Source organism: Nelusetta ayraudi, unplaced genomic scaffold (assembly GCF_046127955.1).
Source record: "Nelusetta ayraudi isolate G7.1 ecotype Tasmania unplaced genomic scaffold, CSIRO-AGI_Nayr_v1 ptg000135l, whole genome shotgun sequence".
NCBI lineage: Eukaryota > Metazoa > Chordata > Actinopteri > Tetraodontiformes > Monacanthidae > Nelusetta > Nelusetta ayraudi.
In genome coordinates this window covers 9,288,986-9,309,966 of record NW_027466185.1, presented here as the reverse complement: position 1 = coordinate 9,309,966, position 20,981 = coordinate 9,288,986, and the positions used below count along the sequence as shown (strand labels likewise).

Genomic DNA, 20,981 nt, shown 5'->3' with positions numbered 1-20,981 from the left:
CCCAACCTCAGCGTTCCAGAGCGGGCTGCGGACGACACCGAAATGTCTGAAAAGCCACCAGCAGCTTCCGCTTGCTTGAATAAACTTCACTTCTGTTTCTATGAAATGTACACGCGCTTTTATCTGAGTGTCGTTCGGCTCAATAGGTAGGACTATTTCATATGAAACATGATTGTAATTTCACACTGAAGTGTATCCTGGCAAAGATGGATGGGTGAGGAAGTTCCAATTACTTATCAGTGATTCAGCTCTAGGTGACCAAGGAAAGCGACTTACCAAGCCAGTCAACCTGGTCAGACCAATGCACAAGACAGTAACCTTGCTTGAAGCTGAGTAATGCAGCATTTGTTGTTTCAGTGCCTCCTCACACTAAACTTAACATTGTTTGAATTATTATTTGAGTCCTTATCTTAAGTTCATTAGAGAAATCACCAGTGATTTGGTGGGAGTGTAGCTGCCATCAGTGTCAGTTATGCAATTTAAGTTCATTTAATTGTTTATTTATTTGTTTTGAATTAAAACAGAAACAATATGTTTAAATAAGTGAATATATTTTTTTGTTATTTTTGTGTTTGCATAGCGGAACCTTTGTTCACTGGGGTTAGCGGTGTCGGGCCGTTTATTTTCGATGCGCTTGCTCTGTATCATGCTTGAGGCAGAGCAGCTATTTGACTTCAAGAATACCAGAAGTAGCTGGAAATGGGTCCTTAACTCCGTTCTGTCTGTAGGGGCAATGAGGTATGTGTATGTTTTGTTGTTGTGCTATGTAGATTACACTGTATACGTTGGTCTGTTTGTGTTTTATGTAGTTCTTACGGCATTCCAAATGAAACGTCCTCACGCTGAATAAATGCCTGTGAACGAGAACGTCTTGGGTCGTCAATGACAGAACGGGAGTTAGGGTGAATTCCAATTCCTCCCTTAACCCTCAATCTCAACCCTCAATCTCAAAAATGCACGCTCCCGCGAGGTGCAAGTGCTGTCCCGATTCTCAGAACGTCAAGTTGAGGGACGAGTTTAAAGGCTGTATCATCCTCAATATTGAGATTCTCCGGCACCACCCTTGGGAGTCAGGGCTACCCAGAAGGCATTGCGTATTTTCGCCAAGACATCTTCGAAAAATGGCGATGTAAAAGCGAGCTACAAATGGAAGTATTTTCTTAGTTAATAAAGATATAAATATTACGAAACCATTTTATTGTCTTAGTTTAAGACTTTTTTTTTTATATAGATTATTGACATCGTTGTTGCGTAACATTTATTTTTTTTTTACTTTACAATGTTTGTCAGCCGGACTGGCGGTCCTGGCTTCACGTTTCTTGTGTACCTCGTTGTGTAGCGACGGAGGACTTCTTCCTTTTTCGTTGTCTTCTTCTTTTTCTTCTTCTTCTTCGTCGTCGTCTTCTTGACAGACTGGACGTAGCTTTGGCGTAAGGCCGCCCCCCACAGTCTGAAGACGTAACTGCACTTAAGGGGTGTCCCATTTCTAAGCCCTTACACTTATTTTTGAGGGCCAAGATTGAGGGCCAAAGATTGAGGGTTAAGGGCGACGGTTGAGATTAAGGAGTTAAGTGAGGAATTGGAATTGGCCCTAACACCGGGTCCTACGTAGGATGGCCCCTTCTGATGAGTGTCCTTCTAAGTGTCCTTCGGAGTGTCCTTTCAACCATTTTTCAACCATTTTCAACCATTTTTCAATGTTCAATGAGTGTCATCTGAGTGTACTTGAGAGTGTCCTTTTTCAACCATCTCTATTCATAACATATTTTGGTGTCTATCTAAAGGGTAAAATTTCACTCTTAAGTGACCTATCCCTTTATTTAAAAAAAAAAAAAAACAGTGTTCTTGTTCTTGGAAACATATTTATAATAGTATATTACACACTCTGGCTGTTTTACCCTGCTACAGTTCTTCCCCTAATAGTGACCACTGGGACCAGTTAAAATCCAGACTTTTATCCAACATGTGCATATTGTTCGCATCTGGCACACAGCAAAGAAGAAAAAAGGCCGGACTTTATTGTTTTAATAAAGTAAAACTTTGATCACCGAAGTTACAAAACCATTTTAGTGGATTGCATGTACAAAAGCATATAACGTGTTTAAATAGTTTTTTGTTTTTTTTTGTTAATGGGAAAGCAGCCTCACAAACAGTTTTATGAGAGGCGCATCTGAAAAGAATCGCTGGTTCATCCCAAGAAGCTTCTCCCAGGGTGCAGAAGAGACCTCCAAGTGTTGCACTCTTGTTTTCTTTTGTTCGCCATTAATAATTGTTATTCTATGAGAGATTTTATTATGTGAATTAGCTGTTCCTTCCCAGTGATGCTAATAGAATTAATCCAGGCGAGACTTCCTCTCGGAATTAATGCTGTTCAGGATAAACAAATAATAATCTGAGAAAAACTGTACATCTTAAAAAAAATATGAGTAATTTGCAGAGAAATTTACAATGTCCCTTCGTAAATTAATATGAAACAAAGCTGTTGCATGTAGCACTGCAACGGTAGTTATTGTTTTGTTTTTTTTGATAACAGGATTACATATTTAATAACATGCTAAACTTGATTTGGTAAGTGCCTTTTACCAGCTGAAAGCTAATGGTCCCTTTGTTCCATCCTAGCTCAAAGATCCCAGCTCACAAGAAAAGTCTAGATGCCTTGATTAGAAGATCTGGTCAGATGGTAAATTCACCCCAACCCTCCTTCAATTTCTGAGAGTCTGCACATGCTCAAACGTTGAAACGTCCATGCTCGCTCGTTTCACGAGCTGCATTCTTCTGCAGCTCTGTGAAAGTTTTTCAAGGGATTTTGTCCCTTCATCTCCTGTCCCATGTGACAGTCTGACACCGAGCCGTCAGAAGTTGGCCGGTCGCACCATCATGGTCGTTCTGGAGGCCACCAGGTTGGGCCCCTTCCAGTAGTACCACTTGATGCTGTTGTAGCGTGCCGTGCTGGACGAGCTGGGGTAGTAGATGCCGTTCAGGTTGGAGGGACCGCACGCCTCAAACCACCAGCCTGCACAGAGGGAGACCCAAGTCGGAGAGTTCAAGGTAAAGGAGGCAGGGAGGGAGAGAAAAAAAGAAGTTGGAATTAATTGAATTTGAGCTCATGAAATGCAACACCCAAATGCGCAGCTGTAGGTCAGCAGTAACTTTATATTGGCACAGGGGGAGCATGAATCAGACCTTGGGACGTTTACAGTGGAGGGGAAGGGGGTGGGGGGGTGGTGTTTAAAAAGATCCGTTATGAGGAGAGACAGATTGAGACGGTAGGGGGTGAGGAGAAGCAACGGAGGCGGGGGGAGGAAGGGGGAGAGTGGCGGCACCTCCGGAGGCGAGCTGGGCGCACTTGCAGGTGCAGCGGTCGTTGTCTCTGTCCTTGGTGCTGAACGGGGTGCCGGTGTGGGAGAGGCTGCTCGTCCGTCCCGCCGTGCCGCTAAACCGCTCTGCGTGAATGCTGCGCCGTGGGAGTGCAGAGGTAGAACATTAACCATAGGCCTTTTTTTCTTCCAAAAAAATTTTTTTTAGTCAACATTTTAATTTTGTCTGAGGAATTTTGCTCGTTGGCAATGCACATATTGTGGGGTGCTGGTGCCTACAAAAAAAAAACAGCCAGTTTGAGATTTCTTACATTGTGGTAACATGATATCACAGTATGGGGGAGGTTATTGTTTCCTCCCCCATACTTTTTTTAAATGATGTTATAAAGTGCCGATTTCCAGGACTGCATTCTAGCACCCTAAGAATAATACAGTAGATGAACAATGGAACAAGCAAAACCAGTAAGTAGGGCAGTCTTGGCTGAGAACCTCTAAATTGGTTCTCAGTCTCAGGACACACATTTTTTTTCCTTATGATGAAGTCACAGCTCGCTAACGCTAGCCCACTTTCTTTCATGTCTAGTTAATACATTAATAGTAATTTTATAAATGTAATTTTATGTACATACAGTATCAACAGATAGATAAGTATTATATCATTTATCATAATATAATATATAATAATTATTGAAGTGAATTCTCTGTCGTGCAAAATAAATACCCAAACTTTTCTCTTCTAAAATATATTTTTTACATCCTTTCTTTTTTTTTTTTTCTTTAAAAATAGGTAAACTGTCCATAATGTTGCGACTCAATCAAAACAGCTCACCGACCCAACAGTTGAGAAAAACTGCCCTAAAGGAACTTTATCCAAATTTTTTCTCATTAGAATTCAGGCAAAAAACGTAATTTTTGTTGTGCACAAAACTAGCGTTGTCATGGTGTCTCCTGTAGGAAAAGGTGTCACAGCGTCCTCTGTGTTTGCTGCTCGACAACCCGCCCATCCACGTCACTCCATGATAGTAACAACAGAAACCATAAAATACGCACACGGATTGCAAAACTACGACACTAGTGGTGAGTAACCAAGCTCTGTTGCGGTGAGAAAAACTCAGTTTGAGGTTGTTGTTTAGAGACAGTTTTTTTTTTTCTTCTTCTCTCTGCCTCTGGGCCTCTCTGACAGGAGCAACACCAGGAACAGACGGCATCCTAAGTAGGGCAGGAACCGATGTTCTCCTCTAAAGCGGCTCTTCCTCTCTTGCCATTTCCAGTTGTGTGCAGTGGGTGAACTCCCAGGTGAAACTTTTGCTCAGTGGATGATAAGCACGTTAACCCCTTTGGAGAAGATCTTAGCAATGATCCAGCACTTCTTTTTTTTCAACACATTGGCAGACCTAGGAGAAAAAAATGAAAAAAAAACTTGGGAGAACTTCTCATTATTTCTCCACCATGCTGAGCTTTGTGAAACAGCACAAACAGCGAGAATGAACCTCTGGCTGCCTCAAATGGATTTGCACAATTATTTTTTGATGCAGCAGCCAAGCGGAGTTTGTGTGCTTGTGTGTTTGCTGCGCACTATTACATTTTTGTCTGGCGGTCAGTGTGAGTCTCTCAGTTGTGTTTGGTGCACTGCGGTGGATGCGGAGGTCAGGCCTGCTGTCTGGCCTCCACTCTGGCCTGTCATCCTGTCTCATTAGTGTTAGATTTTCCTCTGAGTTATGTGACCCTCACCCCCCCGATGCTGTCTAGCAATGACTAAATGAAGAACCCTCCTTGTGAATTTGTTAGTTTACAGGTCAGGCCAGCATTTCTTCTTTTTTTCAGACAACTATACTTTCACTTTTCATGTCGGGACGTTTTTTGGGGGAAAGAAAATATCCCGTATTGATACATCATCAGTTCCTCCCTGTTGCAAAAACATTTTTATTAGAAATGACTTCCAGATGCTGAGGTACGAATGCAAATGAATCATTTGACCACATTCCTTTTTTGGCAGGAGGGGATTTACAGGGGACTGGGAGCTTGAAATTGGGCTAAAAAATTGTAAGTAATTTTAATTGGGTGCAGCGATTTGTATATTTAAAAAAACTATTAGTAGTAGCACTAATAGTTATGTGCTTCATGTGTTTAATGTAGTTGTATTTACTGCAGAAAGAGCTTTCTGAAAGTAGGAACATCTCTCATGATCCATCGATCCATAGATCATTTTTAGATTTTTAGATCAACTTTGATACGACTCCAAACCACTGGTACAAGCCTTGGTTTTCTGCTCAGTTTCCACTAACCTGTAGCTTTTGTCCTCCCCATCTATGTAGAAGTGGTCGTAGTGTGCGAAGGCCTCGTGTCCCTCCCTGTCTTTGAGCTGGACGTGCAGACTGTATTCCTGGGAACTGGTCAGCTTGTGGATGACATCGTTTCCCAGCCAGTGCTCCCCGGACGGCTCTCCAAAGCCCTGGATTAGACACAGAGGTGAGAGAGAAAAGAAAGAAATCCAATTGCAAAACTTCATGAAGGGAAACCAGATCTCAGTTGAGTCGCATGCATTATGCAGATTGAAGGAAAAGGGGGAAGGCTTGTCCCGGAGTGAGGGCTCATTCATGGGAATTTAAGTGTCATTCAGTTATTGTTTGTTTCCTGTGGTACAAAAAATGACGTCATCGTAGGTGTTTTGCTGAAACACAAAACAAAACCTATACACAATGAATCTGGAAAGAAGAGCTTCAATTATTGTTGCAAAAATTGTATGGAATCACAACTTTGTGTGAGTAGAATGTTGGAAGTGGAATGTTGGAAATGTAAAAGAAAAACATACTATTGTATGATCTTTTTGCTCTGTCTCAAGCTAAATTATCACAGGACGGTGATTTCGTATATATTTTTAAAGTACACACATACTGTGTGTGTATATATATTTGTGGCGGCTGTGGAGAGCGGGATGCTCCCCTCAAGCCACAAAGCATTATGGGGGAATTATGTTGGGGAGTTGCGTTAATGATTATGGTTAAACTGCAAGTGTGCGAGTGTTTGTGAGTGTGTTTGTTTGTGCATGGTTAATGTTCTGTTGGAGTTGCACGTCATGCTTTGTTCGTCGCCTGGGTTTAAACCATGAGTGAAAGTGTAATCGGTTTAAGTTCGCCCCCGGCTGCCGCCATGTTGGGGCGTGTTCCAACGAGTCAAATCGCACAAAGGTGACGTAAATTTGAAGCACCAAAAGCAAATCGGCGCTTGAGTGTTTCATTCGTGAATTCGCCACAGTATATATATACACATACTTAAAAATGTCACCAAAATCACTGTCTTGTGATAATTTAGTTCGAGACAGAGCATTAGGTTGCAAAATCTCTTTATGTTTGAAAATTGAAAAGAACAACCTACTTCAATATGCATGTATAGCATTGTATGAATAGTGTGGGAGGGGTCAATGTTTTGGTCAAAACTCACAATAAAAAAAACGTAGATCTGTTGAGAACTCATTGGGGAGCACTGTTCTATGATAGCACGACTGTTACATGACAGCATAGCACAAGAATGAGTGAAAGAACGTCTGACTCAGATCAGCCCAGAACAGTCTTGTCTTCAGTGACTGACGGATGAAAATGAACAGAAATTAATTTCATTTTTATCGTCTAAGGCAGCTGAGTCGGCGATGTGTGTCCTTTGTGTGCTTCAGGTTAGGGAGAAAGACAGCAGGTGCAACAACACGGGTGGCTGTGGCCGAACACGTGAGTGGCCAATCGCAAGGGCAGGCCACTGGGGATCGCCGGCTATCCGCTATCCCACGCCTGTCCGTGCCAAGCCGCTATTCCCACTCACTATCAGAGCCTAGTGCAGATACGGAGAACGGAAGATGGCCAGTTGGGAAATGGAGAGCCGCTCTCACCATTTTGTAGTCCCTCCATCCTCGGTGAAAGTCCACCGAGCCGTTCCAGCGACGCTGGAGCACCGTCCAGCCGCCGCCTCTGGTCTTCATATCACAAAATACCTGTGGATAAAAAAATAAGATAAAGCAGATAACAACCTCCTGTGCGTTGCCTGCTGTAAATGGCTGATTATGAAACCACAAGCAGCTGATGGCGCCGCATCAAGATATTGCGTGTGAATTCAGATCCATCTTAAAGGTCCAGTGTGTAAAATTTGGCTTAGTTTATGATTTGTATTTTGTTAAAAAGCTTAAGATGCAACGCATAAATAAACGGATTAAAGTTTATCAGGGTTTCCTGCCCTTAGAATGGTTATTCTTATATGTATATAAGAATTTACACAGAGCCATATTCACTGACAAATTTCCTTAGAAATATTCACCACCATATTTCTAAGGAAGCCTGACAATCCAGAGAGTCTGGTTCATATTTAGGGTGAACACTCACGTCCTTAAATAAACCAACAAAGAAGAAGGTGAACAAGGTATCCAGGTTTGTGCTCGCAGGCCATCGTAGTTCACTGGCAAGCTCAGGAGAGTGAAGGTATGGAGTTCCTAAGGGGACTTAAAACTCTAAAATGGAACCACTTGATGTTGCTGTTTCTTCTTAAAATCTCCAAATATTACACACTTTTAGACACACTTTTAAGACCCTCCGTCTCGGTGGCGTCAGACCAATTGACATCATGTGGCCCTGATTTAGTTTAGTTTTTGGAGTTTCATTGGGGGCGACGTCAGCAGTTTTTCTCACTGGTTCTCATTGTGTTCTATTTCTGTACGGATTTATTTTCAAGCTGCTTTCTCTTTTGTCTCATTCACTCCATTCAAGGGGAAGAAATCCCTTGGATTTGATGAACATTCAATCAACTAACCATCCATTTTCTTTTCTGTTGGGACCTATCCCAGTGACAGTGAAGGTGGGAGTGACTTCCTCCATCAAATACACAATTCTAACAATCTTCATCCCCAGCCGCAATGGATTTTTCAGGAAATGACATTCAGACATGAAACACGACAGGCTCTCTATGATTAAACATCTGCCATAGAAACCACAAGTTTTCCTCGCACCATGGGAAAGAGAAGCAAACCTCCTCCACTCATTCCCCAATTCCTTTATGGAATTGGGGAATGAGTGGCCATCGATGCGAGGCCAAAAGATTTGCATTTTCGGGAACACCCTGCAAATGAATTGAAGCGTGTTGTGCAATTGTACGGCAAGCAAGAGGGTCACATAGGTGGTTGGGTTTTTCTTCTCCATCTGACACACCTCAAAATCGACAGTTGGGTTCGTCAGTTTGCATAATCATATAAAGTGAAACTTTATTGCCAGCATGATTGCAAATGAAATACAAGGTTGTTGCCAATGTTGTCATTCATTTCCATCATCATAGCCCTTAAATATGCTAAATCAAATTTTGTTTTCAAACCATATTGTTTTTCTTAATCCGCTTTGACACTTTTCCCCCAACAGGAAAAAGTGACTCAGATTTCTAAATCACAAGCACAGAAAGCTCATCAGGTAGGATTTTGAAGGCGATTATCCTCTGGTGCAACACATGAAAACATCTCAGTGTTGGAACAGAATTTCCACATCAGACTCGTGTTGCCAAATGTGATGATCACTCACTATCTAACTGTCATATTTAATTTTCTCATCTTAAAAAAAAAATAATGCAATTTTAAAAAAAATCACAAAATCCAAAACAATCAAGCAAGCTTGAGAGCATTTGTTTGATCTGTGGATGTTATGGATTTTAACACCCCTGTGTGTACGTATCCCTCGAAATCATGTGCATGAGAATTGACTGACTTTTTGATTAGGAGAAAACAAAAAAATCCATATTTCACAGCTCAATGTGAGAAGATTTAAAACACTGTTCCACTTTTTTATATGCTGCTGCTGCTAATAACAAAATGCTGTTTGTTGCGTCTTTGTCATTTATTGCCACAGCCGCTGTAATTGTCAGCTACATTAGAAGGCACTAACTTCCATCACTGCGAGCGCTCAGCGGTCCAAGTTGGCAAGAGAACACATGGCACCTCTGCATAGCACCTGGCTGCTTCACCCGGAGGAGATGAAAGGGAACAACGGCAGAAAGGCCGAGGTGATGGGAAACGATGCCAGGCGGCAAACTAGGCTGAAAGTAATGAATAACACTCTCGCTGTTGTAGCCTTTTTTTGTTTCCTGTTGAAAGCTGCAGCAGCAAAGACCCCCAGCCAAGAATGTGAGCTGGTATTCAAAGGTTGGCCTGCTGGTGGAAGCCGTGCTTGACTAAGCAGGGACTTGCTACTTCAGGTCAACAGAGGTACCTCTTGAGCTTTTTTTTTTTTTCTTTCTAAACTTTGCAGTGGCTGTGTTGCCTGCGGGTGGAGAAGGAAAAATAAAAAGAACCCTCCTGTTGCGCGTTATTCTAGCGTTCAGTAATGCAGCATGGCACTTCTATCAACCTTTTTAGAGTGGGACCCCTGCAAATTACAATTACACCAGACTTGTGTGCTCCCCACTCCTTACCCCAGTATTTTTCATAGTCCAAAAAATCCCCTAAATGTAAAAAATGGAGAAGAGTGTATACATATGGAAAAACAGCTAAAAGCCTTGTCGAGAATTTAAAGGAGAACAAACACACTTCATGTCATTGTCATGTGTCATGTGAACAGTGACCTTTGAAAGCATTGCTAATACCTTCACAGTCTGGGTGGAGTTGGGGAGACGTATGCTATATATTCCACTCTCTGTCACTCCAGATCGCTGGATCTCTGCACAGTCTCGAAAAGCAAGCAGCTTCCCCTTCGGCAGGTTGGAGATATCTGAAAAAAAAAAAAAGATTTAAAAAAAAAACTAAAAACTAAACATGCATTACATATGACAACCTTGTGGTTTTTGCACACAAATCCCAGCATTCATACGTGAGATCTCTTCTTTCCAGTTTTTTAACGCCTGTCTTACGATGTGGCCTCTAGCTAGCTAGCAGCTACATGGGAGTTGCTTCATGTCTATATAGCGCTTTAGCTTGTGTGCTACCTGAGCTCACATTAACACCCCTCCTGGTTAGGAAGCTAAAGTGGACTTTGTTGCAAACTGCAGTGTTAGCTAACGTCACAATGGATTACACCAGCATTCCTCAACTGGTTGAGCTGTTTTGATTGGGTTGCAGCTTCGCTGGCAGTTTCCCTGTTTTGTGTTGTTTTTTTTAAAAAGGGATTTTAATTTATACCTATATATATTTATCAAGAAAACAATGGGCATTTATTTGGCAGGACGCACAATTCAATTCAATAATTTTAATCATCTATTTGCTAGACATGATAGAAAGTGGGCTCGCATTTTTATTTTTGTGGATTAAATTTGGGTCGCAACTTCATTATAAGGAAAAAATGTGGGTCCTGAGAATCCACCAGTTGAGAACCACTGGATTACACCACACATGTGCTATATCGAAATTTTGTTTTTCTAAGTAAAAAACAACAACAACAAAAGTAATATTACTACCATAACACTACTTATTTTCAAATAGCCACAGAATGTAAATAAGGGCCTATTTTCAAAAACTGCCCTTTCCTGCTCTTTGACCTGTCTTTTTTCATTGCTGTCATACCTACTTGGTTGGTTAACCACCAAGTACGAACACTGACAACTTTCGTATTTCTAGGGTGTTCAGTTTTTTTTTTACAGTAAAAAGGGAGAGTTTTCAGTAAGAGAAACACTTGTCTTGTGAGGGGCTGTCTTACCGTTGCAGTGGCCAACCATGGCCAGCAGCTGCTGAACAGTGTCGCTGAGCACGGCCTGCTGCCTCTGCAGGACGCTGCTGTTGTGCGTGGAGCTGCCCAGCTCGCCCTGGAGCCGGCCAACCAGCCGACTCTGCCGCTCCACCAGCTCGTGGAGCTGCCGCTTCTCGCTCTCCAGGCCCTGCAGCTGCCGGCCATAGCGAGCCTCCAGCGCCAGCAGCCTCTGCTCCAGGAAGCTGCCAAGGTAAAGCGGCCACTCATTCAGGGTTTGTCTCTGACAGAGTTGGGAAAGATTCCTTTGCAAATGTAATTAGTGGTGTAACTATTTTCAGGACTTTTCTAAAATTGGAATTAATGTTCCAAACCCTGTTTAGACTGTGTTAAGACACTCATCAGCTTCCAGCAGTTCTCAAAACAACAACAAACGAACAGCCATAACATTGTTGTTGCTGCAACAAAATTGCACCGACTTCGCTCCAAAGAGAAACAATTCAACTATCTGCAATAACCAAATCGGATAGGAGAATCAACCAGAAGCATCGGAATAGTATCAAACTTTCAGGAGGGAAACAGAAAAGGACGGCGATCATGCCAAGTGCACGATAAAACAATGCAAAGCAGCAAAAATAAAATGATTAAACATAAAGCTCAGGATTTTTTGGTGAAAATCTGTCAAATGTAATTCAACTTGTAATCATGTAACTTGTAACTTGTAACTGGAATTCAGCTACCAGCCACAGCAGCGTTCAGAGGAAGCCAAACACCGATTTTCACATCATGTCGCTGCCTGTCCATGAAGCATACAACAATAAATGTCCACTAGATTCCTCTTGCAGTCACACACCCCTGCCCCACCTCCACTCCCCCCACACCTCCGAATCCCCCCGCCCAAAAACGTCCTGCTTCCTGCCAATAGTATTTTACATGTAATGATGTGAAAACAAACATGTCTCTCGGCTCTTTGGAGTTGGCTGGATGTCAAAGATACAAACTCCACGCCTGGTCCAGCGATCCCACACACACACACACTTCCTCACAGCTGCTGGGCTGCAGTGAATCCACTACGACCTTTCTAATTTCACGCGTTCCTCTCGTAAAGTTCACTGCGCTCCCCGCGAACACGTATTCATTTATTTTTGGGTCAGGGTCACTGCGTGGACTTGAAAGATGAGGGGGCAGACTGGGGCCAGATGTTGTTGTGCCCCCCCTCTTGGTTTCGCTTGATAGAGATAGATTCAAAGATAAACAATCAAACAATATAGCCAGGAGAGAAAGACAGAGAGCACGCAGCCAGTCGTCGACTCCCGCTGGCCTGAATTTGACCCCAGTGTTCCTAGAGAGAAGAATGGGAAAGTCCCCACCCCTCCCCCGCCCTGAGTTTATGGGTTGTTTTTTTTCAGTCGTACGCACAGAAACTGTCATGCTGTTGAGTGCTTTGTTTGTCCCACATCTGATCCGATTATTTCTGCAAATTGTCCTGCATTCTGTGAAAAAAAAGGACAATTCCTTGCGTGTCTTACGCAGTGTATTCCTCTCCGGAATGCCTTTATGTTTCGCTGTGCTGCGTCAAGTGGCTTTTCCCTGAGAACCCATTCTTGTGTGCACAGGAAGAGGGGCGTCTCCCAGAGAAACCCGCGCTGGTTGCTCATTTCATCTGAAAGCAGCGTTTTTTTTTGTTTTTTTTCACGGTTGAAAGAGTTGATGTGTTTGCAGACTGATGGCAGGGTGAGACAGCATGCAGAGTACAGGAGAGTCACGGACAACAAGTGAACTCCACACAAAGGCCGCTGAGCTGGGAATCGAACCAACAACCTCATTACTGACTCCTTTCCTTCTTTCTTTTCCCTCTAAAATGATTTTTGAAATCATCCAAACTAAACTAGCAAGCAACTGCGGGGAAGAGATACAACCAAAGCCCCACATAATAATTTGCAAACGTGAATATTCCAGCACGAGCGACGGGAGGGTTTACCTGTTTTTGTCGCTGAGGCGCGAGATCTCCTGGGTCTGCTGCAGAATGAGTTTCTCCAACTGGCTGGTGAAGAGCGAGTACTCGAGCAGCTGGATCTCCATGCGACTCGTCTGGTTCAGCACCTACGCAGTGGAGATGACTCAATCCCAGTACGTGCACTCAGGAACGTGGGCATGACTGACAGGACAAGTGACTTATATTGTTAATAGGTTGAACCCAGGTGTCCTTTCACCCTTGATCCCACAGGCCTGAAACTATTGAAGACGGCCATTACCATGACAACTGACAACCTATAGAACCATAACTCCTTTTAGCTTGGCAAGAGGAATTATATGGGATAAACACGTTGACTCTTTAACGCCCGGTTCACACTGGACGCGGAAGCGCCGCAAAGTGCCGAGCGCTTCCATTCGGCGCCCATGTTAATCAATGTAATGGTTCACACCAGACGCCAACGGGCGTGCGGCTTGTGCCATTCATTTCAATAGAAGCGGAGCGCCGACGAAATTCGCAAGCGAGTCTCCAACTGGTTCACACCAGATGCGAACAGCTCCGCGACGGTCGACAAGCGTTTCTGCTCAGCTGCTGTCTTTTTTACACTCCCACTTGAGCTTCTTTTTTTTTTTATTATTATTTATTTTTTTCATCATGTTCGCGTCTAGTGTGAACCATCACATTGATTAACGTGGGCGCCGAATGGAAGCGCTCGGCGCTTCGCTTCCCTTGCAGTAGTTCACACCAGCCGCGCGCCTGTTTGCGTCTAGTGTGAACCACTACATTGATTAACATGGGCGCCGAATGGAAGCGCTCTGCGCTTCCGCGTCCAGTGTGAACCGGGCGTAACACTTTGTTGGGAATTTCCAATCAGGAATTTTAGGGACACCGAGGGGAGCAGGATTGGTCAATCAACTGTGAGAATCTTGGTTATCGATGGCTCCAGTTTATGGATTATTAACTGTATGTTTTTGTTTAAAATTCTTCGAAGAGTCATTCGTAACTATTGTGTCTTTCTGATCACGTCATCCATATAAGAGACCACCCTCCATTCACCAATCACTAGTAATCAATCCATCTCAACCATCTGTCTTACGGGCACTTAAGAAACGTTTGGATGTTCTTAAAACCTAAGGCTGCTGGCTTTTCACATGGAGAGAAACATGAAACACGCAGCATGATTGAAGGCACATCTGTGTTGTGCTGCTAACTCGTCTGTTTTCCTTGGCACCAACGTGGGAGCTCAGCTCAGCTCAGCTCTGCGCGTCAGTCATTCTGCTGAGAGCGGCGGCGGCCGCCCACCTTCTGGGAGGGAAGGACTCCTCGGCGCGGGTTACTTCTGATTTACATTTAATTGGCCATTCGTCAAGCATTTGGAGACGGACCTTGTTTGTTTTTGCGTCATTTTTCATTTTTGCTGGCTGTCGTCAGGCAACCAGAGGACATCTCGACCTCGACAACGTCTCCCGCCGGGCTCACCTGAGTTTCCACGTCGGTCAGCTTACGCGTCTGCTCGGCCGACTGGCTGAGGAGATTGGTTCCCATCTCCAGCATGGCGGCCGTCTGGGTGTGGACCGCACTTCTCTTCATTTCCTCCAACCCAGAGCGTACGTTCTCCTGGACGATGTTTTCCAGCTGCAAAGGAAACCGGAGGACTCAGTTGACACTGACATGGACATAAGATTGAAAGAAAGGATAAGAAAAATCCTCTGGAAGATTTCCTCTGGAGAAAGTTGCACATTTAGAAGTTGTGTGTTAAAGGAGGAGCAAGGTCTGTTACAGCAAAAGGTTTTAGCTTTCAGGTGCAGTTTTTTTTATCCCCTTGGACACTATCCATTCACCCATTTGCTAGCCTACATTAGGCACATGGCAACCGCAGGACAGGTATTTAGAAGATTGTGATCTATACAATTTGAATAATGATGTGTGGCTGTCCCAGAAAAGTCCCCCATACATCGGGCCGTCGGCCACAAGCTCCCCGAGAACTGCCATAAACACTGTCACGTGCAGTCCAAATAACACAAACAGTATATGACATCCATCACGAAGACATAAATAGATTTCCCTTTTTTTTTCATAAACGAGTTCTGTTTGAGTAAACACTGCAACGGAGATAAAAGAGCCACAAATAATGGGATTTTTCCTCTTTTTTTATGCCTAGTATATCCGAGCAATGGCCTGAGCCTCGTAATAAAGCAAACTAGAGTCCTGATGAATAATATTTAGGCCATTTCCCCAGAGAGATGAGCTCTGACTTGTTAAAACCGCAAGACTGTAAAAATTAAGTCTCGGAGGAGAGAGCGGTCAAAACAACAGAGCTAATGAGTGGCCAGTCGCGAGAAATTCGAGAATTGCACTCACACTTCCTATCTCCTTTCCAATGCAACAGCACATCTCGTGAGGAATGCTATAATAATGACACGCTCCCAAAGGAAAGGGCTTTTCTCTTGTCCTGTACGGTATACCACCGTCCACCGCATGGGCAAATTGAGATGAATTGGTAATTAGATTGTTTGCTTGTGTGTAATCTTTCACCCTCTGTCTGCTATTTTCTCTTCATCTTTCCTGCTAACGCTCATTTAAACCCCAATTTTGTTCCATTTGCCTCAATGTCTACGTCTGAAAAATTCAAGACAATCGAGATAAATGTGGATAGAAAAACAAGGCCTGTTACTGAGGGGATTAAAAGGGCCAAAGATTCCTGCATTATAATCCCTCTCAAACACTGAGGATTTGGTCATGGCCCTCCCCTCCTGTCCGAAAGGTTCCTATTAAAGGCCCTCGGTGATGGAGCTCCAGCCAGAGGTCTGAATCCAGCTCTGCCGTATGCTGCGATAGATAAATTGCAGTTGGTACGCGGCATAATTCTGTTTTATTGTGTCCATGGGGGACAAAGTAGAGATCAGGCCTGTGAAAAAGTCATAGGTGCTGCACCGACTGATGGTATAACTGAGAAAATAGATATTTTTTTCTTTGTTGGAGGTGGAACATAGTGTAGAGGCACATCATGCCTACAGAATGTTCTTTATTAAATTGTTTTTATTCATGCAACATCAGGGATTCTCTCTACTCTCTCTCTCTACGTGTAATCTTACTCTACCTTATTTAGATTCAATTAATTTAAAAAATATGTCTTAGTACAACAAACACATCTCATGTATGCAGTTTAAATAGGGGCCGATGTGTCTCAGACATTCTAGTGGGAAGTGTTGGAGGTGGTGGCACAGACAGTCCATCCTGGGGAATATCAAGAACAACCAGGATATTGAGTCTTAGTTAAATGTTTGGTTTGGTTTGGTGACCATCACTGTAGATCAACATTATTGTTACTATGGAAACAGAAATAATACTCCCAAAAATGATGTAGTAGCAGCAAATCCTCACTGTGTACGCAATGGGTGGCGCGACATTTTGGGTCAAAAGCGTCAAAAGAATATTCTGTGGAATGATAATCATAGCCACAGAAGTAGTGTCATAGAGTTTTGCCCTTTTTTCGCTCTATATTTGGGGTTAATTTCAAACTGTTTTAATCTCACATGCAGTCGGTTCAACTTAATGCTTTGCTAATGCTGACAAGCTAACAAAAAATAAGAGTTATTAAGTTAAGAAGCAACAAACAGGCTAGCAGTAAAACTAGGCTACAAAGAGTCCTTTGTAGCCACAACACAGTATCTACAGTCTGTATTTCTGTCAATCATTTCTGCATGCAATTGTGAACTGGGCACAGAGCGCTGTGTTCTGACTTTGACAAGCATGATTTTGTGCACTAAAATAAAAGTTAAAGTCCAAAATGAAATCGACTGGTATGTTGGCATATATTTTAAAAGACCTGTTTTAGTGGGCTGATCCTTAATAATGATTGTTATGACATCATATTCAGACCCACTGCTCAGACACCACTGCTTCAGACACCACATTCTTGGAGAAGTGATGGCAAAAAATGACGAAACGTAGCTCACAATCGAGGACGGAACAAGACAGACCGAGGCTATTTTTATACTTGGAGAGACCAACACAAGAAACCTAGTAACTGTTGCACAGGACTTTTCGTTCCCATGTGGTACATTGGTCTGTGTGTGCTGCGAAAAGATTATGTGTGGGTGTTTTTTTCTTTCAGAAGTTTTGGTGGAAGGCCCACAGTTTTAGAGTCATACCCTCCCAGAAGAGCTCTGAGTAGGATCGTACAAAGTTGGCCCTAAGCTAACTTGTGGATGCATTTTGACAGTTTCTCTCCTCAACTTATTCAAATTGGCTAGACGAGCTCCACCGTGTGTTAAAACTGGAGGCCAACATTCACATAACCCCTGTAAAAGTTCCCTCTGGGCGTCCGCTCTCAGCTAATCTCAGCTACTGTGTGATCATTTTTGCATCAATAAGTCGTGATTGGACGACCCTGGTGGGAAGCTCGATCTTTGAGTTCATTCCAGATGTTCTGCCGCAGAGCATGTCTGGCAGCAGAATGAATTTCGTGTAGGCGCAACCTTTTTTGGGGATGGCGTGATGTGAAGGTGTTCCTCTCTTAGCAGAACTCCACTACACGAGAGATAAATGTGTGCCACAGTTTGATCATTCAGCCAGAGTTGGAAGAGTAATGGACTGCGAGGTCGAAGGCACCTCTCCCATGCTTCATCCCTCATAGACACTTCCATTAAATAGTGTCCAAGCACGTAGCTGATAGACTGAGCATCAGATAGAGTGTGCACATGGGAACTGTGTGCATGCTTTCAGAGATTGTGAGCGGGATGGACGAAGTCATAGTCGGATATATAATAGCAGACAAGTTAAGGCCCAGGATGATGTGCTTTTCATATTGGCACCCAAGACTTGACAGAAGCAAGGTGATACATTGAGAGAGAAATATTGGCAAAGGAAAACAAGCGGCTGAGGACAAAGCAGAAAAAACAGATATTCTTGCTCAGAAATATTTCATCATATCCTGCATTGTCTTCAACCAAGTGGACACAAATGTTTAATTGGCCCAGAGGAAAAAAGGTTGGAGGAGTGAGGGAGGGACATGTCAGTCATCCTCATCCAAGCTATGGCGCCAGACACGTACACTGCCCCGATGACCTCAGCAGTGAAAACACCATTGTGTACATAATTTAAGTCGCATCATTGTATAATCTGAAAGAGCTGGAACAGAAAAAAAACAACAATTCCTACTCTTCCAAATATTGCACAACTGAGAAATCTTGATGTGCCTGCAGTCTGTGGGGTAACACATCAGTGGCTCTTTTTGGAGGGAGAAACATTTGGCAGTGTTTGTGATGAGCAACCCCCTTTTTCCCCTCTTTAGATTGCTCCACTCGAATGCAAGTCACCCCAGCGGCCTTAAATAAGGAGGCACATTTGTGAAACGAGCGTTGTCGCCAAGCCAGAAATGCACAGGGAGAACATCCAGGAAATCCCAGCTAAGCCCCGAATGTATCAATACTGAAAGAATTTGCTGGATTGCAATCACGTTCAGATTTCTTTTTGCGCATCACCGTGTTTAAAGGTCAGCGGGCTGAAACGTCACGTGGAAGCACTCAAGTGCAGCCCCAGAGTGAGAAGGGAGACTTTAGGTACCTTCTGCAGCCACTGGGTGTTATTCTCCATGGCGCTCTCCAGACTCTCCAGCTTCCTGTCCTGCCAAGAGGACTCGTCCTTCCGGGTCATACCCGGCTCGGGTTGGCTCGTCTCGGATGCGGAGTCCCGCTGGAAGGCTTCGGCGACCTGGAAGTCATCCGAGGAACGACAGTGCTCCACCTCGGGGAGGACAAAGGTGAAGCGGCAGGGGCCGTGCTGCACGTGGTGCTGCTGACGCTCCGAGGCCAGAGCGACGGACAGCAGGCAGGCCAGGTGGGTGAAGGTCAGGGCCAGCGAGCGGCCCATGGCAGAGGAAAGGGGATCACTGCGGAGAAGATGCTTCTCCACCTGGAAGAGCAGACAAGTGGATCAAGTGAATTCCTGCCGTGGTTCTTTACCTTTCCTGGGTGAAGAGTCCCTGAGGACTTTCACTCTGATTAATTTTCTTCCTTTGGACCGTTATCCTCTTCCACTATAAGTCCGCCCGTAGCTGTGTTTCTGGGCTGACCGCTTCTCATGAGGGCAGACAGGAACCCACACAGGAAGTGTGCATTGTGCCCCGTTGCAACTCCCGAACACTCTGGTGCATGCAGCCCGTTCTCCGGAAACCGACGGCAAGCCTTCCCTCCAAAGTCTCCTCGACAAAAGTTTCTTTCCACACTGCCTTCATCTAGAGCCGCTGGAGTTCATGCTGTTGACACAGAGGAGAGGAGAGGAGAGGAGAGGAGAGGAGAGGAGAGAGGGGAGGGGTAACGGAGGGGAAGAGAGAGGTGGGAAAGAAAGGAGAGGGGAGACCAACCTACAAGTGAGAAAGAAAGTATCACATATAAAAGCAAGTATTTAAGTTGAGTGTGCAAGTAAGCATGTCCGGGACTAAGAAAAGAAAAAACAGATGAGAAGGTAAGCAAGTGTTCAACTGGTAAGAAACAAACTAAGCAAGTAGGCGAGCAAGCAAGAGGTACTTATCATCAGTGTGTGTGATACTAGTGTGAAGGTCAAAGCAAAAAGTAAAACGATTAGACTAAGAAAGAAAGGAAGGAAGAATTCAAACATTTTCAAGCTTTTTCTGTTCAAACTTCTATAGTTAAAACTTGGTTTTACAGAGATAAAGAGACTGATTTTTTTTAAAGTTATTAATTAATATTTTGGGGAGTGTTCACATCTCGTCCAGAACACCTTGGGTGTTTTTAAACCTTTTTTTGTTTGTTTGTTTGTTTTTTTATTCCCATTAAGACACTGCACCAATTTACTAATTTATTTTAATTCAAACCATGTTACCTGGATTTCCTTTTAACTCCACTATTTTCAGCAACTTAAACATAAAGAAGACAGAAGGTGCAATTTTTTAGGATAAACTGTCAGAAAACAATATGGAGAACCCGCACATTCCAATCTGTGCACAGACTGTAGAATTATTACTTATTGTGGCAGAGAAAATGACTTGTCAGACTTGACAACTCTGATCCACACACCCACAGGAAGAAAAACTGTTTTAGACTTTTGAATGAAAGTCTTCTGCCTTACACACTTTTGCACTTCTGAACATTTACTAAACAACATTAGGATCTCTAACTCCGTTTGCTTTTCCTAGAAGGCTTAGTTAGACCACAACCCTAAAGTATGATCGGCATTCCATGCTGCCACTGTTGTGTGGACACTTAATTACCTAGTGGCTTTGAAACCCAGTGTGTGGCCACGTCACTCAGCGCAGCAATGAGTCAGATCGAGATTTCTATATTGACTTAAGGGGACTGTGGTGCTGGATCCTCGATAGCATAGCTTTGCAAAGCATTTGCACCAAAACAAACCAGCCCCCTGCACATCTTGAACAACCAGAACGATAGCAAACAAGAATATCATGTAAACATTAACAACAATGTCAAATGACAAAGGAAGCAGGCGTCTCTTTATAATCTGACAGCAGAGTTTTAAGTATTGTATTTGTTTTAATGACACAGGATACAGAGTGCATGTAATTACTTTTTTACATTGGATAATTAACTTACGTATACAACTTTAACACTCAGGTCTCAAATTGAACTTGGAAAACTTGAAAAACAAACAACACGTTATGCATTTTTCCTTGTTTTATGCAGGTACACACGTGCGTGTCTAAAAATTAATTAACCACCGTTTTCAATAAGAGGTGAACAAACAATAAGATAGAGAAATACAAGTGAGTGGATCCAGCCTTGGGACATAACTTGTGGAAACCTACTGACATCATGATATCCAGGGAAATCACTTGATGTTTTTCCCTGACAACATTTTTCTATAGAAAAAAAATACATGTTGACATTTTATTGGATTTTTTTTTTTTTTTTTTAAAAAGAAGAAGAAGACTGGGTTATTGTTTTCTGGCAGAAGAATGGAGCAAACAAACTAAATCCAAGTGTCAGTTTCGGTAAGTCATCTCAAGGGATGGCTATATCAAATATTATTTACGGAGATGGTCTGAATCAAACGGTCTGAGAAGCAACAAAA

The 20,981-nt window shown here is 43.3% G+C and overlaps 1 protein-coding gene across 1 annotated transcript; it reads right to left on the bottom strand.

Moving 5' to 3' along the window:
- Window positions 1-2,020: 2,020 nt before the first annotated feature.
- angpt2b (angiopoietin 2b) lies at window positions 2,021-19,503 on the bottom strand. The gene is made up of 9 exons (XM_076011746.1): window positions 18,498-19,503; window positions 14,409-14,564; window positions 12,936-13,057; window positions 10,967-11,199; window positions 9,921-10,045; window positions 7,198-7,299; window positions 5,603-5,769; window positions 3,324-3,454; window positions 2,021-3,013 (listed from the first exon to the last, which is right to left on the bottom strand). Exons 1-9 carry the CDS (start codon window positions 18,801-18,803, stop codon window positions 2,853-2,855), a joined length of 1,503 nt encoding a protein of 500 aa, XP_075867861.1. The 5' UTR covers window positions 18,804-19,503; the 3' UTR covers window positions 2,021-2,852.
- Window positions 19,504-20,981: the final 1,478 nt, after the last annotated feature.

What these genes read in the sequence shown, in the direction of transcription:
- angpt2b (XM_076011746.1), bottom strand. Translation starts at nt 18,803, where the DNA reads ATGGGCCGCTCGCTGGCCCTGACCTTCACCCACCTGGCCTGCCTGCTG. An exon ending in GATGGAGGGACTACAAAATG is followed by an intron (nt 5,770 to 7,197) that starts GTGAGAGCGGCT and finishes TGTCTAATCCAG; the next exon opens with GGCTTTGGAGAGCCGTCCGG. An exon ending in CGCCCAGCTCGCCTCCGGAG is followed by an intron (nt 3,014 to 3,323) that starts GTGCCGCCACTC and finishes CCCTCTGTGCAG; the next exon opens with GCTGGTGGTTTGAGGCGTGC.